Genomic DNA, 16,624 nt, shown 5'->3' on the forward strand with positions numbered 1-16,624 from the left:
GCAGGAGAATGGCGTGAACCCAGCGGGGCGGAGCTTGCAGTGAGCCGAGATCTCGCTACTGCACTCCAGCCTGGGGCACAGAGCAAGACTCCATCTCAAAAAAAAAAAAAAAAAAAAAAAAATCCCAGCTCTGCTTTCATATGTGTGACCTTGAATACATTATTTATATTCTTTCTGAAACTCTGTTTCTTCATGTTCAAAATGGGAATTATAATTATGACAAATCAAAAGACTGTTGGAGAATCAGATGAGATGGTGAATAGAAAGTATAGCATCATGCTTGAGTAAACAATGGGCATGGAAGGTTGATGGGAGAAAGGAAGAGAGTGGGAAGGAGAGGTGGGAGGAAGAGGAAGAGGAGGGGCTGCTGAGAAGCAGTTCAGAACAGTAACGAGATGCGTAGTCTTTGCTGCCAAACAGCCAGGTTCAAATTCCAGTTCAGTCACTTACTAGCTTTGGACCTTTTCACTGTCTTAGCTCCCTCACCTGGAAAATGGGGGTAGATCCTGCCTACCACAGAGGATCATTGGGAGGTTAAAATACGTTATTTGTATAAAGCCCTTAAAACATTATCTGGCACAAAGTGAGCGCTATAAAACTAAATTTATTTTACTACTGCTACTACAGTTGTCATCACAACCATCATCATCAGAGTTGATCACTTTTGGCTTCAGAAAGCTCATATTCTCCCATTTGTCCCCAGCTCCTGCCAATGCCTCCCAGTTTTGACCTCCACCAGCCTCATACCCAGAGCAAGCAAGCTGATTACTGTGCAGTGGACCAGGAGCAGAAAAAGAGGAAATACTGATTAGGAGGGAGACAGATTTGTTGTAGCAGGGTTTTGCCTGGAAAGGGAAAGACTCTAGATTTTAACCAACTGAGCTGCTGAAATGGAAATTGCACTGACTCTAGAGCTGGACAAATTTAGTTTCAAGTGTCGACTGCTCAAGGTATTCAACCACTGTGAGTCCTGGAGTTCTAACCTGTAAAACAGGGTCACTGATACACTTCTCAGAGGGGTCATGTAGACAAGATACAACAACTGTGTGAAAGTCCCTGCACAGGGCCTAGACACATAGGAAGCCACCAATAAATAGTAATTATTATCGTTGTTGTTAATATTCAGTAAGACTCAAGTATTCTCTTGGCAGGCTCTGGAGGGTGTGGCCCATGTAAATAATCAAATGATCATTCCAAATCTTTAAACAACTCCTGGTCATGGCTCTTGAGAGCCCAGAGGAGTGCTAGGGGCATGGGAGATCCCTGAGTAGCTGAGGAGGTGATGGAACAGCTGAGAAGCCTGTGGACAGAAATGTAGGAAGTGATGACTAAACGTGGCAAATAGTTCACCTTAGCCTTCTGTTTTAAAAAGGAATAGGATAAAAGTAAAATTGCAACCTTACTTTTCCCATGAAAACACTGGGAAAGCCAGGCAGCATGGTAGATTTGGAAGGTGTCTTAAATATACAGTCCAGCATCCTCAGGCCACAAAGGTACCAAGGAGGAGTTAATCCCCAGTGGTCTGGCCAACTTCCTTCAGTGAGCTAGCAGTAGAGCTGGGATGAGAGCTGCCCTCTCATCCCAACCCAGGCCTTTTCCCCTGTTTCTACCACTGGAAATGTTTGGGATTAATGTTTAACTGGAGTTAAGGCCTGGTCCTGACAGGAGACTAAATCTGCAGGAGGCCAAACATTATCTTGGCTTACAACCAAATACATGTCTCCTCTCTGCTTTCCTGAACGTGAAGCTCAAATTCTGGCAGGTGGTAGGAGCTGTCTATATCAAGCGGCACATGGAAACAGACCTTGAGTGCTCAGGTCCTGAAACAGAACACCCAGAGCTTCAGAGCTACTGTCAAGCAAAGTTTCCTTCCCAGGAAATTTCTAAGGCCCATTCTTTACAAAACATAAAATCTCTTCAGACTCCATGCGCCATTCAGAAGAAGTCCTTATCCCACCCAGACTACCTCAGATCCACACAGAGAACCCAAACCCAGCATGTGTTTGCAACTCATTTTGAATGGGAAAAATGGTAATTGTTCCAAAAGAAATTCAGCTACTTACTGTTTGGAGTTAATCATCAAACTAACATTAAGTCAGTTTCAGCTCAGAGGTTGGAGCTGTTCGCTGTTCCCCAACAGCACCAAGACAAAAATCTACAGTCAACCCTCTTGACTAAGTTAAATGTTTGAGTCACAGAATCCTTGGAGAAAACAGATCCAATGCTATCTCCTTCATCCCCTTTGCCCCAACACCACTACAAGCTCTTCAGGTTAAATACATTTAAATGACTCCCAAAAGAGAGTAGAGATCCTCAACCCACATAGCACAGTAGAATCACTTGGAAAGCTAAAATATTCATCCCAGGACCTACTCCAGACCAATTAAATCAGAATCCGAAAAATTTTAAAGCTCTCTAAGAGTTCGATTGTGTATCCAGGATTGAGAACTCCTGAGTCACACTTTGGCTCAAGGACCTGAAGGGTCAAGGATTGAACCAGAAGTCACCACTGTGGTGTTTAGGACCATGAACTCTGAATTAAAATTAAAGAGGCTGAGACTGGGGTTCAATTCTGTCTTGACCCCTTGTCAGCTGTATGATCCTGAATAAGCTCCTTAAACCATTTCCTCAACTATTGATGGTAACAACATGGTACCTTCTTCATAGGATGGTTTTGTGATTTAAAAGAAAGGAAGTATGTAATGCATTAAAGACAAAACACAGCAACACTCAAATGTTAGCTATTGCTATTACATATAACTCACTTCTCCACTCACGAGAGTTGATGAGGATTTATGCTGCTCTACTATTAAGATTGCTTTACAGGCTTAGATCAGTGATTTTGAGTCTGGCCATGCTTTAGAACTACTTGTAGAGCTTGTTAAAATGAAGATTCTCAGGTCTTACCCAAGGACCCCAGGGAATCTTGGATATGGCACAAGTATCTGGGTTTTCCACAAACTCTCTGAGGGATTGCAATACAGAGTAGGCACTGGGAACCACTGTTGCTGGGGCATCTTCCTGTGACTAGCATCTTAAGTCTATTGAAGGACATAACTTTGCTACCAATTAGATCGCTGGTTCTGTCTCCAACGGTGATGTCATATTTCAAGTGAAAAAGAATGGAAACCAGAAACAAAAGACCTTTCTGAGGTCCTAGGGCTACCAGTTGCCTATATTTGCTCTAAGTGTCTTGACGCCGAGTTCAGGGGCAAGTTAACCATGAAGCTAATGAATTACAACTCCCATTGTAATTAACGAAAACCACCATCCTTTTTGATTCAGTCTTCTTCTAATGTAGTACTGGAGTGGCTGCAGGCATTTTTCAGATCCAGCCGTGAAGCTGAGTGTGAGAGGCATGCTTTGTTTTAGTTTGGTGGGATATATTAATGTGGTTAGCATCACTTTCTCATGTAGGTGAATTCCTGCAAACCAACCTAGTATGGAATTGCCTTCCAGAAGACAGTGTGGCGATTCATCAAGGATCTAGAACTAGAAATACCATTTGACCCAGTGATCCCATTACTGGGTATATACCCAAAGGATTATAAATCATGCTACTATAAAGACACATGCACATGTATGTTTATTGCAGCACTATTCACAATAGAAAAGACTTGGAACCAACCCAAATGTCCATCAATGATAGACTGGATTAAGAAAATGTGGCACATACATACCATGGAATACTATGCAGCCATAAAAAATGATGAGTTCATGTCCTTTGTAGCAACATGGATGAAGCTCGAAACCAATATTGTGAGCAAACTATTGCAAGGACAAAAAACCAAACACTGCATGTTCTCACTCATAGGTGGGAATTGAAAAATGAGAGCACTTGGACACAGGGCAGGGAACATCACACACTGGGGCCTATCATGGGGTGGGGAGAGGGGGGAGGGGGGAGGGTGGAGGAATAGCATTAGGCGGCACGCCTAATGTAAATGACAAGTTAATGGGTGCAGCAAACTAACACGGCACATGTATACATATGTAACAAACCTGCACGTTGTGCACATGTACCCTAGAACTTAAAGTATAATAATTTTTAAAAAGTGGTTAAAAAATAAAAAATTGCCTTCCAGAAATATTCTTGAATTATTTTCTCATTCTAAATAACTCACTTTTCTAAATAATTTGGAATTCGGAATTCTATAATCTTTTACTTAAGTAAGGCCCCAGTAATTCTATAAGATTCTGGCCTCACAAATCCTAGACCTACTCCCAGGCATATGATTTAAGTGCAATGAATCCTTCCGAATCAAAGCTCACAATTTGAATACCTGCAATTCAACTTGATAGTTATATGCTCTTCAGCAATTTATTTAATCTCTCTGTTCTTCAGTGTCTTCATTTGTACAAAATGTTAATACTACCCTCCTCACAGAATCATGACAATTACATGAGACCCTGTCGGTGTAGTGTCAGAAATATAACAGAGTCAAACATATGTGAATTCTTTTCCAATACATATGAATCTAGTCTGAGTATAAATGTTATTAGAGAGTACCATACTAGCTTTGTATATCTCAGAGTGTAGTACCCTGAGAACTTGCATTAGAACTGGGGACATGAGAGAAGGGAAATAAGGGGGTCTATTTAAAATACTCCATGCCCAGTGAACCTGTTTCTGGATACAGGATGACCCACTGGATACTCAACAGCCCTTCAGAAACTCCTACTGAAGTTGAAGGTCGAATGAACTTCAATTCCCTCCCAACTCTCAAAGATTTTGGATCTGTGAATTTGTAACTTTCTCATTCAACAAACTCTTTGAGTACCCACTTTGTGCAGGGATTGCACGAGGCACCAAGGACACAGAGATGATTCAGATATTTCTGTCCTTGAAAAGCACACAGCTTAAAATACATAACAAAATAGAATATGGTAAGTGCTGAGACAGTGCCTGCTACTCTTTTTAGACACCACAGGTGGGGGGGTGTCTGGAAAGCAATAAAGAAGAATACAGAATTGAGTGTGGAATGCTGAGTAAGAGTTTTCCAAGTGGCAAAAAGAGAGAAGGACATTCAAATCACAAAGACAAAAGGTATGAAGGCCATGACTTATGCCCTTGTGCCTTCTCTTCTTTCTCCTCAGACAAGCACCTGGAACAGCCACAACCACCCCAGTCCATGGCCAGAATGTAGGACCCAACCAACAGAGAGAGCCAGAGGAGAGAGGGAGGCTATCTCTGGGCTCCTCTTCAGCCTAGGAGAGGGAGAAACTGACAGGAAGGTTTAAAAGGAGAAACATGCCAACAGACTTGAGAAGCATTCGTTAAATCAAGTCTGCTTTGTAGTTTAGCCTGCATTCTTCTCCCTTCTTGTATTCCGTGAGCACATCTTTGCATCTTATTTTGTTCAGAGAATTGTATAGCCTCCTTTTTGGGGAGGAGTAGGAAAGCTTAGGCAGAGACTGAGTGTATTTCAGACCCCATCTTGTCTTGATGCCTGTTGAACACTGGCCAGTATCTTTGGTGACAAAACAATAGAGGACCCAGAGTCTCCTCCTGCTTTTCCAAGGATCATAGGCAGAATCACAAGATTCTAAGGGGACATAAAAAGAGACTAAGGGCACCCAGAGAACAAACCTCTGAGTTTGTGGCAAAGGTCATGGTTGTAGACCTGTTCCTCCTCTTTCTCCTGATAATGCTACTGCTAATTATTATGGGGTATAGGTTGTCATAGCAGCAGCATTAAGTGATGTGGACAGAGCTTAAACCATACACAAGTCTATATGGAAAAATAAACTTTTCTTTGAACTGGGTTTGAGACATCCCATGTCTTACAACCATGATGTCAGGGAGCCATATAAGGTCAATTGATCACCCAAAATGCCACATGCCAGATGATCTCTTTATTCACTACATCACCACATCCCATGGACCTCAGGGACACCACAGCTGCCAGGAAGGGAAGGATATGTGGAGATGGAGAAGGATGGTTGGTATTTATAACATATACCACATAAAGAAAGAAGATAGAGGCTCTGGGGGCACCAGATTTCTGTCTCAAGTAAGAAATGAAATCAGAGGGGCTAGCCACCTATTAAAAATGCAGACACCAAGGCCCAGATAGGATAAGTGACTCTCCCAAGGTCACTCGGCAGCTAATGCAGGGGCCAAGACAGACCTCCTGAGCCAGCTATTCCCACTGAACAAGTGAGCTTCCTCGTACTTCCCCAGGCCTGCCATTTTGACCCCTAATCATGAAGCTCACCTTGGCTATGATGCGGCACAAGGGAGCCCCCTCCTGGGTCAGGCTGAACAGGTTCCCTGTGGTGGACTCTGTGGTGTAGATATTGTCTGAGGCATCAATTTTTCTCACCAGTGCCTAAGAAGGGAGAGAAAAGTTAGCTAGTTACTCACCACCTCTACCCTCTGCTCATCTTAATGGAACACCAGTGGGCCCATGCTCCTAATAGCAACCATGAAATCTACTCCTGCCCCTAGCCACTGTCCCATTGTGAGGGCAATGAGGTTCTAGCTTTGGGAAAGGTATCAGTTAGGGAGAGGTCTAAGCTACATTTTAGAGATATGGGATAATTTCAAGCCCTTGGGACATAGGCCATAATTAGCCTTGCCCTAGTCCCTCAGAAAATCAGCTCCCAACATTGATGAGCTCAGCAAATACCATTTTGTGAATCTACTGGTTCTTAATGAGAAAAGAAACCATCAGTTAAATTAACAAACCATCAAATTGAAAACCAATGAGTGGCTATAGCTGTGACCAAAGAATTTGCTCATTTTGAATGGCTCTTAGCCAATGGTGAACTCCAGCTGGGTGATGGGTTCAAGGGTTAAGTCAAGAGAAGTGCTTCACAGTAGTTTACTGCTTCAGGGATATTTTTATTGGACATTTGCTCTCTCCAATAGCTTGCTGCTTGGGGGGCAAGGCCAAGACGAAATAGCAACACTGGGAATCCTGTCAAAGGGTGGGTAACTAGGTGAGGAATGCTATACTCATCAAGGCTGAAGAACCTAAGGCTAGCGGTGAGAGGGTCTGGGAATGACTGAACATAAGACCAAGAAGAGAGGTTCAGGAAGGAAAGCAAATGAAAGATTCATTAACAAAAAAGATACAAAGATTATTTCTAGAAAAGTTTAGCTAATTTCTGAGGGAAAGGTTTTCGTGTAACTTGAAACCACTTCATCATCAGCCATTTGCCGTGGAGCATGTCATTCATTGATTATAAAGGATTCCTTCCTGCTAATTAATACCAGTAGCTCAAGTTTTCTCCTAGAAAGAATGGATCTAGAGACTGAGAAGAGCAACCTTCAAGGGCCTCAGGCAAGAAAGTAAGACCTCCAGACCTAGGTGCTCTGAGCAGCCACCCATGCGCTTTCAGTTGCCAGTTTAAAACATTAAAATGAAATTTATTTTTAATTAAACACCGGTGTTATGGAAAAGATACTTAAGAGCAACACTTGGAGCACCTTAGCCTTTCTTTGCCTCAGTTTCCTCCCCTATAAAGTGGTGTAAAAATAAGCCAGCTGCAGTGGCAAGTGCCTATGAGTCCCAGCTACTTGAAGATTGAGGCAGGAGGATTGCTCAAGTCCAGGAGTCCAAGAATAGCCTGGACAATATAGCAAGACCCCCATCTCAAATAAATAAATAAATAAAATGGTGTAAATAACAATTTCTATCTTTTAAGGGGGTTGTGCCCATTTTTTAAGGTTGTCAATATATATAAAGGATTTCTAAAGGTAGCTGCCAGGTGGAAACTAAATAAAATTGTAAGCAGTTATAATTTTGTGATCTTGTGCAGTTAAGCTCCCTACACTTTGGTTTCCCTGTTTGTAAAATGATTACAATTAGGAGGTTTGAGGCTCAAGGTAAGTGGCTCTCCCTTTTGTCTTCTTTATTCAAATTTATGAAATTCCTCACACATGCACAACGTGCTAATCTAGATATAGCAGTCTAAGATAAAGTGTGTATTTAATCAAACTACATTAAATACAAAAATTATGCTTTAAGTTTTGATAGATGCCTCTTATTAGAAATTCAACAAAATGTAAAATTAATAACCAAGATTTGTCACTACAAATCCCTGTAATGATCACACTTCTTAGAATTCTTCCCACTGTTACCGTAAGCAGCTACACATGTGATACTAATGCTCACATGAAAATGCAGATTTCATATATTGGGGTCCTGTACCTAAATGATAATTACCTAATGTTCCTGATTAGTGTTTGCACTTGAAGCAAATTAGCATTACATTAAACAATTCAAATCCAATGTCTTTTGCAATCAGCTGCTAATATTAGACAATTTAAGTCTGAGAATAATTTCATGTTAATGTCTATACACATATATACAGTAATTACACCTCAGATATGTCTCAGTGAATCAGATCTCTGACAAAGAAAAGTTGTAAGCATCCTTTACAGTGTAAATCTGGAAAGATATGAGATCAAAGGCTCCACTGAAATCTTCAAGGCCCTAAATATCACCATTTGTCAGAGCTGGAAAGGACCTTGGAAGTCATCTGTCCAATCTTCATTTCATAGTGGAGGAAACAGATGTAGACTTGACTAAGGTTACCTATGTGGTCTAGGGAGGAGCTGGGCCCTGACCCCTCTGAATTCGATGTCCGATTTTTGAAGGTCAGGAAATCCATCTCCTTCAATGTAGGCAGGGTCTCACCTGGACTAGTGGAGATTGAAGCCTCAAGGTAAGGCTATTGTCCAGCCTCATTAGCAGTTTTTGCCAAATAGGAGAGTGGGTCTCCATCCTGGCTTCCCATTCCCTTCGTATCTAACACTATGTGTTGGTAACCTAAGCTTGTGAGTGGGGGCCTTGCAACTGCCCCTCTGGATATGCCCTGTGTTCTTGCCAAGGCCACACTTCCCCTAAGCTACTCCTAGTTATAACTGAGCACAACATGACTGTGTGACAGGGGACTCCTCCAACAGGGGACTTTGGCTTGATTCCCTGTCTGAGTCTTTTCCTTCCTCCTTTTCTTTCTCAGATGTCAGACCTGCAATAGGGCTTTCCATGCCTGCTTCTGCTTCCTCCTCTGCATGCATCATAGGAATTTCCTATCTACTCCTACCTTAGTATCTGCCTCAAACTGACACAGTCTCTACAAATCAAGGTGTTTTTTTTTTTTTTTTTCAGGAAATCAAGAAGACATTGGAAAAGTTTCAAAAATATGCCTCACTCAATGTCATGAGAAGAGTGGTGAAAGACTGAAAAAAATAAATAAAAGAAGATAGGCTGAGGCTGAATGACAAACATTTTCTTAAAATGCATACTAGGTAGATATGAAACAAAAAAAAATAAGATCTTAAAAACCAAGGAAAAGGGATTAAAAGGGGGCTAAGGAGATGCTTGTAGTTTCACTTCTCTGCATAAGGAATTAGAAAAGAAAAAATGTATTTTTCATTGTCTGTCAATCTGAAAAAGACAGACTGCAACCCAGTGAAATCTATCAGAAAGGAGGTAAACTCTCAAAAAGTAAACTGGCATGAGTTCCTCAGAAGGAGCCAGGAAAATATTGTGAGACCTTTCCTTCAAGTTTTGGATAGAAACTCTGTAGTCAGACGTAGTAGAGTAGCTCATCTGTGCAAAGGGGTTACATAAAATGCAGATAGCATTGACAGGATGGGGTAGATTAAAGATGGCTACAAATTCTTTTCTACTTCTTTTACAGAGAAATCTCTCTATGAGTTCTAATTCCCCTTCCCTTGAATCTGGTCTTAATGCCTTGCTTGACCAATAGAAGCCAGCATTTGGCAGAAGTAATGTCCTAAGACTTCCAAGGCCACTTCATAAAAAGCCTTGAAGCTTCCATCCAGGCATCTTGGAACTTGGAACACTGTTTTGGGAGCCCTGAGCTTCCATATCAGAAGTTTGATAACTGAGAATGTGATGCTAGAAAAGCCATGTGTAAGATCCTTATCAATACTCTCAGCTGAGGCCAGCCTTCCAGCCATCCCCTCCATGGCACCATATGTGTGAGTGAATACCACTATCTAGTACTCTTCAAGCCATCTGCCAGCTGAATACCACATCTGTTGTTGCTGCACAGAATGGAAGAATCACTTAGCCAAGCCCTGTCCAAATTACTGACCCTTAAAATTGTGAGATATAATAAAAGTAATCGCTGTTGGGTTTTTAAAAAATACTTTAATAATAGAGTTCGGAACACAGGAAAAGACCACAGAGCTCAACGTGAACTATTCGAAAGATTACTGGATAAACCATCTCAGGGGAAAGTTTTTGGAAGTGAGGATGCAGTATTTCCTTTGTCTTAACAGAACATGCTGGAGAAATGCATGAATTAGGACTCTGAGGGAAGGCACAGAAAGATTGGATGTACTGAAGAGAAGGTAGACAAAATAATAATTACATCTAGGTTTAGATGAGCTGTTGGTCAGATGTGAAAGTACCTCCTAAGTGGGAATATCCAATTTAGGAACACAAATGTGGATAAGATATCTTAGAAATAAAATATTTTGACAGACCCAAAACTTAATTGATTTCCTTTCTCTCAATCAGGGAAATACCAACATCTAGATTAGGTTGTTGGAAAAACAAAAGAATGTGTCAGAAAGTGAAGGGAAGTAAAACCAGAAAAGTAGCTCAGATCCGGATGCTGCATTCACTCTATCAGTTAGAAAAGGAAAGACACCCACATGAGAAGGAGAGTAAATAGTTAGAAATTCAAATGAGTCTCTCTAAAGGGAATGGAGGATTAACAGAGGGAAAGAGAACACTGGGGGCAGAGTTCATTACTGCAAAAAAAAAAACAAAAACAAAAAAACAAAAAACAAAAAAAAAAAGTAGCAGAGAGAAATACTATTAAAAACTGATATATTCAAAATCTATAGGAAGATGCTATTCTGAGAAGCCCCTGGCAGAGGTAGTGACCTTCATGTACTCAGAATTCGGGAACATCAAGAGTGGCCTCAGTTCAGGTATCTGCTGAGGATGATGTTCAAATGCAGCAAATGTGGAAACCAAATGGAAACTCCTTCCAGCAGATAGGGATCATAAAGTTTAAGCAAGCCTCTTGTAAGAGGAGGAGACAATAGCCCTCATGATACAGAACTAGAAGAGAAGCACTTGCATATCTTATGTCAAAATAATATTTTCTCATTTCACCCTAAAAACATTTTGAAAAATATATGACCCCTTGCACATTTTTAATTTGACAGCTAAATTTTTTTATCATAAGTTTAAAAAACAAAGTTGGAAAGAATGTGATTTCCAGAAAATTGCAATGTTGATGTAAAAAAAATTATTACATCACTCTTTCAAATGTATTCAATAGATTCTAAATACCAAAACAACTTGATACCATCATCATTCACTTAAAAATACATGAATAATCTCTTTTTTAACATTCTGCATCTTTCATTAAATTTGTATTCCCATTTCAATTTTCCTTCAGAATTTAATGTAATATATTTAAGTTTTAAAGTGTTTTATTGATCACCCTTATCACACTTATCATTAAAATTTGAAATGTTATTTCCTGTTACTATCAAGCTCCTTGTTAAAAAAAAAAAAATCTTTTCTTGGTTGAGGATTATTATCAGCCCAATTGGTCAAATGGAATAAATATATTATAAGTCTTGATAAATAACTGTAAGTTATAAAAATTTTATTTTTAAAATAAATATATCTCTAAATGAGATGAATGAGGCTTTTTATCATTTTTAGGATAATTCATTTATGTATCAATGATTGAATATTGACTTAATGCTATATTTTTAGATGTAAACTCCAAAAAATCTTGTTCACATAAATCAATAGAGGGAAATGAGAGGAGTTTGTGTACTACAGTGTTTTATCCCTTGAGTCACCTTCTAACTTATGTAATCACATAGCAATCTTTCATCAAACACTATCTTTAATAATCTGGCAGCTGATAACTCCTCTAAATTGATCTTCTTCTAAATTGACAAAAGCAAAGAATTGGAAAAGATTTGACTTGCAAAAGCATTTGTTACCCAATCATTAGAGGTGTTCATTTACTTTCTCAATTTCTGGGAAAAATTCCAAAAGTACTTTTCCAAGACTTATCAAATAACTATTAATTACAACCATTACTTTTTCACTTAAGAGCACCTTGAGTCACCTGAATTATTCGGAAAGGATTGGGAAAATCAAAGTATTATTTATTTCATTGTCAATACAATTTTTAATAAAATATTTTTGTTCTTCAAATATGTTTTGTTGAAAGCTTGAAGCTCCAGCTTTTACTTACTTAATTTATGAAAAATACCCACCCTATAACCTAATTGGCAAAGACAGTCCTTTTAGTCAACCCAATCAGCCAAGTCAGAGTTAACTTTTTCTCAATAAAGACCTGACTTCATTTCTATTTAAGAAATGTTTCGCCAGGTGTGGTGGTTCATGCCAGTAATCCCAGCACTTGGGGAGGCCGAGGCAGGTGGTTCACGAGGTCTAAAGATCAAGACCACCCTGGCCAACATGGTGAAACCCCATCTCTACTAAAAATACAAAAATTAGCTACTTGTGGTGGTGTGCCCTGTAGTCCCAGCTACCTGGGAGGCTGAGACAGGGGAATTGCTTGAACCTAAGAGGCAGAGGTTGCAGTAAGCCGAGATTCCGCCACTGCACTCCAGCTCGGTGACAGAGCAAGACTCTGTCTCAAACAAAACAAAACAAAACAAAATTTCTATATGTATTTCAAGAAATGCAAAAACCTACTGACAAATAATTATGAAGATCATTCTCTACAGGAAAAAAAATCCCAAAACTGTAAATATTAAAATAAATTAGACCTAAAATAAAATTTGATTTATTTGTATACATTATAAAGCCAAGATAAAATAATTTACTGAATTTGTAATAATGCAAAGTAATATATAGCAAACATTCTAAGTTAATAACAAATCTAAGAATATGATTTAAAAAGCACAGTATTCCTTTAGTAAATAGGCACATATGTATTAAACTTTGGTGTCTTTAGGGAATAATTAAATAAGAACTGAGAATTTAAAAAGCATATATAATTCAATTAATTTTAGTAGCTCTCACCATCAAATTTTTCTATGTATTTAAAGAAAAAGAAAGGTATATACTGCTTACATCTAATTAGCATAACTGCTAGCAATTAATTTTTTCTTTTCTTAACAGGCAATAAAAAGTAGTATAAATATTTCAGAAAATATTTTGGCAAAAAGACTTTAATTGTTAAATACTGTGCACGAAAATTTTTTTTAAATGTAGAACTTATATCTGTATTTTATCCAATATACCTTGAAAATCTTGGTGGTTCTCAAAAGCATATTACAGTTACATTTAAAAGAATCAGTGTCATTAACTTTTAGTCTTTGGCTCTTCAAAGATACTTTTTTTCCAGCTAATGTCACATCCTAGGGATGAGTGTGAAAAATAGCTGAGAGAAATTGCTTGCATTTAAATGTGTCCTAAAAAAGCAATGTTTAGTGTTTGATGTATCCTACCAGTGCTCTCTTTGCTTTGGTTTAAGGAGAATGTCCCTCAAGAACCATGCACTATTTGAGAATAAACGGATGGAAGGGATAAAATAAATTGAAAACTTTTATAATCATCCCTCCAACCACACACATACACACACACACACACACACACACACACACACACACACACACACACAATATATCTGAATTGAGAAACTGCTCACACTGGGAAAAATACACAATTTTTTTTTTTTTTTTTTGAGACGGTGTTTTGCTCTTGTTGCCCAGGCTGGAGTGCAATGGCACAATCTCGGCTTGTGGCAACCTCCGCCTCCCGAGTTCAACCAATTCTCCTGCCTCAGCCTCCCAAGTAGCTAGGATTACAAGCATATGCCACTATGCTTGGCTAATTTTTTTATATTTTTAGTAGAGACAGGGTTTCTTTATGTTGGTCAGGCTGGTCTCGAACTGCCAACCTCAGGCCTCCCAAAATGCTGGGATTACAGGCATGAGTCACCACACCCGGCCAAAATACACAATTTCTAATGGCACATTCAACATAAATATGTATAAAGCATGGAAATAGTTAATGGAAGCCTAAGGGTCTTAATGGTTCATGAATGAAGGCTTTTTCTTTGCTTGATTCTCCACTCCCATACCAAGATTTTTGCATGGCAAGGCAATGTACTGTAAAATTTGGGATGGGTGAAGAGTATGCCTTTTGGAAAATAATAGAAAGCCTATAAAAAACTCAGTATATTATTGGGAAGATCATTTTTAAGGAAGAAAACAAATGAAAATTGAAGATCTGGAAATAAGATTTCCTTAAAACTATATGTGCTTGCATTTCTCCTGGGAAATCTTTGGGAACCTGGGGGATGCGGTGCATTTGGAATGGTTTGAAGACTACTGGTCTGTCACTTCAGGAAGCCCAAATCAATGCATGCTGGAGTGGCAGAAACAGTGTTTTCAGGGAGCTAGAAATTAAGATGTTTTGAATATGCTGAATGGGAAAGAATGCAAATCAAGCAAGTCCTAGTAAAGAAGCTGCAAATGCCTGACTTTGCAGGAAAAGGGAAACGGTTCAAATGCCCATCAATGAGAAAGGAGGCATTCTTTCTCCCCATATATGGTAAACATAGTACCACAATTAACCTGTGGTGGACTTTTTTCCCCCAGTGGGTGTATGTTCACAAATCTTTATAGACTATAGACAACTGAAATAAACTGACTGACATCCTACCAAGGCTGCCAGCCAGACCATCTCAGTCACTCATCCTTTTTTTTTTTAATTGGCTACAGATGAACATGTATCTGTTAAGGCCTTTGGCAACCCTAAGGATGGCATCCTGGGACAGCAGGTTGCCTGAAGTTCCTGGAGTTCTATAGAAATTGAGGATTGGCTTATTTTAACTTTCTGAGAATATATGTGTAGTGCTGTGATAGTATTATGTATCCAGTATTAAGGGCTTTTTGAACCCTTTTAATTATGGTTGGGAAAGACTAGTACAAATTGAGAAGTCCTGAAGGAACCCCACCCATTATTGAAGACACAGCCTGGACTACAGCTACTGAAGGAAACTCAACTCCCCACACACCGGAATGAGGTCCTCCTGGCTGAGATGAACAGAGTATAAAAATTGAAGAGATTGTACTAACCTAAGAATTTGGGACTTTGGATTATTCCAAAAGCAAAAGGATTGAAATTTGCTTCCTATTATATTTCCCACTCTCCCACTGAGCAGATTTTGCTCAGCCATGTTGCCCAGTGTAGGTAAGTAGAAGCTGCAATGAGATTAAATGGCAATACTAAGATAATCCAAACACACTTGTCAGATGACAAACATAAATATTTCCAAAATTTTAATATGCTCCTATTTTAAAGTTTTAAAGTTCCCTGGGAAAAAATAAAGTAAAAGAAAAACCTTAAATTCTTTTCCTCTAGGAATAATCAAAAGTCCCAGATTCTTAGGTTGATACAATCGCTTCAATTTTCATACTTTGTTCATCTCAGCAAGGAGGGCCTCATTCCAGTGTGTGGGGGGCTGGGTTTCCTTCTGTAGCTGTCGTCCAGGATGTCTGTACAACAGTGGGAGGTTCCTTCAGGACTTCTCAATTTGTACCAGTCTTTCCCAACCATAATTGAAGGGGTACAAAGAGCCCTTAAGTCTGGGGTGAAGGGGGTGGGGAGATTTGTTCCTCTGCTCGAGCCCACATGACTTCTTAGTGCTAAAAGAATGTTTCCTGAATTGCATTTCCTAAAACACCCGCATCTCAGAAGAAGTAAATAGATGCTTTAATAATATTTTTTAAATCTGTGACCCTGAAAGTTGGGAATATATTGCTTAACATTCTATAACAGATACTGTTCTAGTCATTAGAGATATATGAATGAGCAAAACAAACCAAAATCCCTGCCTATGGAAGCTGCAGGTCAGACAAGAAATACTATAAGTGCATGAGGACCTTCTGGAAGATTTGCAAAGCAGAATGGCACATCATAAGACAAATTTTGATGTAAAGAAATAGATTTGATTTCATTTACATCAAGACAGTACAAATGTAAGATCCTGGTATAATTACTAACATCCTAAGGAACAATATTTGAGTCACTAGTTTAAGAAACACATGCTTACAACACTGAACACAAATTACCCTGTCTTCAGCCAATATATCTCCTGATGTCACTGCTGTCCTGTATGGAAACTTTCTAATGTAAAAAGAAGCCAAAGATCAGCCGAAAATATATTATGAGCATGGTAGACTCAGCCCTTAAGAGGGACATGGGACACGCTGGCAGGGAAGGGGGAAAGCACCAGGAAAGGGGGTTATCAGAAAGAAAACTAATATGCAGATGAATGGAGGACAACACTCTGTGGCCACACACCCCACTCCCCTACTCCTACCGGGGTGGAAGACCAATAAAGAACCCATTCTAACAAAGCAGGAGCTGGTCTGCTCAGCTTCCAGGCCAGGCATCAATGAACCAGGTGGTCAGACCTGGCATTAGAGCAGGGGACAGCTGGGGAAGTAGAAGCACCAGATCAGGAATTTCACCCTGAATATGGTCAGAATGAAGGAATAGCAGAATGGATCCAACTATACAGCCCAAAGGCCAGGGAAGTAGGCTCCAAGCAAGTCCAGGGAGCTTTTCCCAGGCTCTTCTGACCTATAGCATCAAAGGTATCCTGCCTCTTTGCTGCC

General features: G+C 39.6%; 1 protein-coding gene across 6 annotated transcripts in view; it reads right to left on the reverse strand.

The window, feature by feature from the left end:
• Nucleotides 1–16,624, reverse strand: part of INSC (INSC spindle orientation adaptor protein) — a 132,349-nt gene that overhangs the window by 45,932 nt on the left and 69,793 nt on the right. For all 6 annotated transcript variants that reach the window (XM_077964852.1, XM_077964849.1, XM_077964851.1 and 3 more), the window contains one exon: nt 6,219–6,332. In XM_077964852.1, the coding sequence (XP_077820978.1) occupies nt 6,219–6,332 (114 nt within the window). The remainder of the gene's footprint in view (nt 1–6,218; nt 6,333–16,624) is intronic.

Source organism: Macaca mulatta, chromosome 14 (assembly GCF_049350105.2).
Source record: "Macaca mulatta isolate MMU2019108-1 chromosome 14, T2T-MMU8v2.0, whole genome shotgun sequence".
Classification (NCBI taxonomy): Eukaryota; Metazoa; Chordata; class Mammalia; order Primates; family Cercopithecidae; genus Macaca; species Macaca mulatta.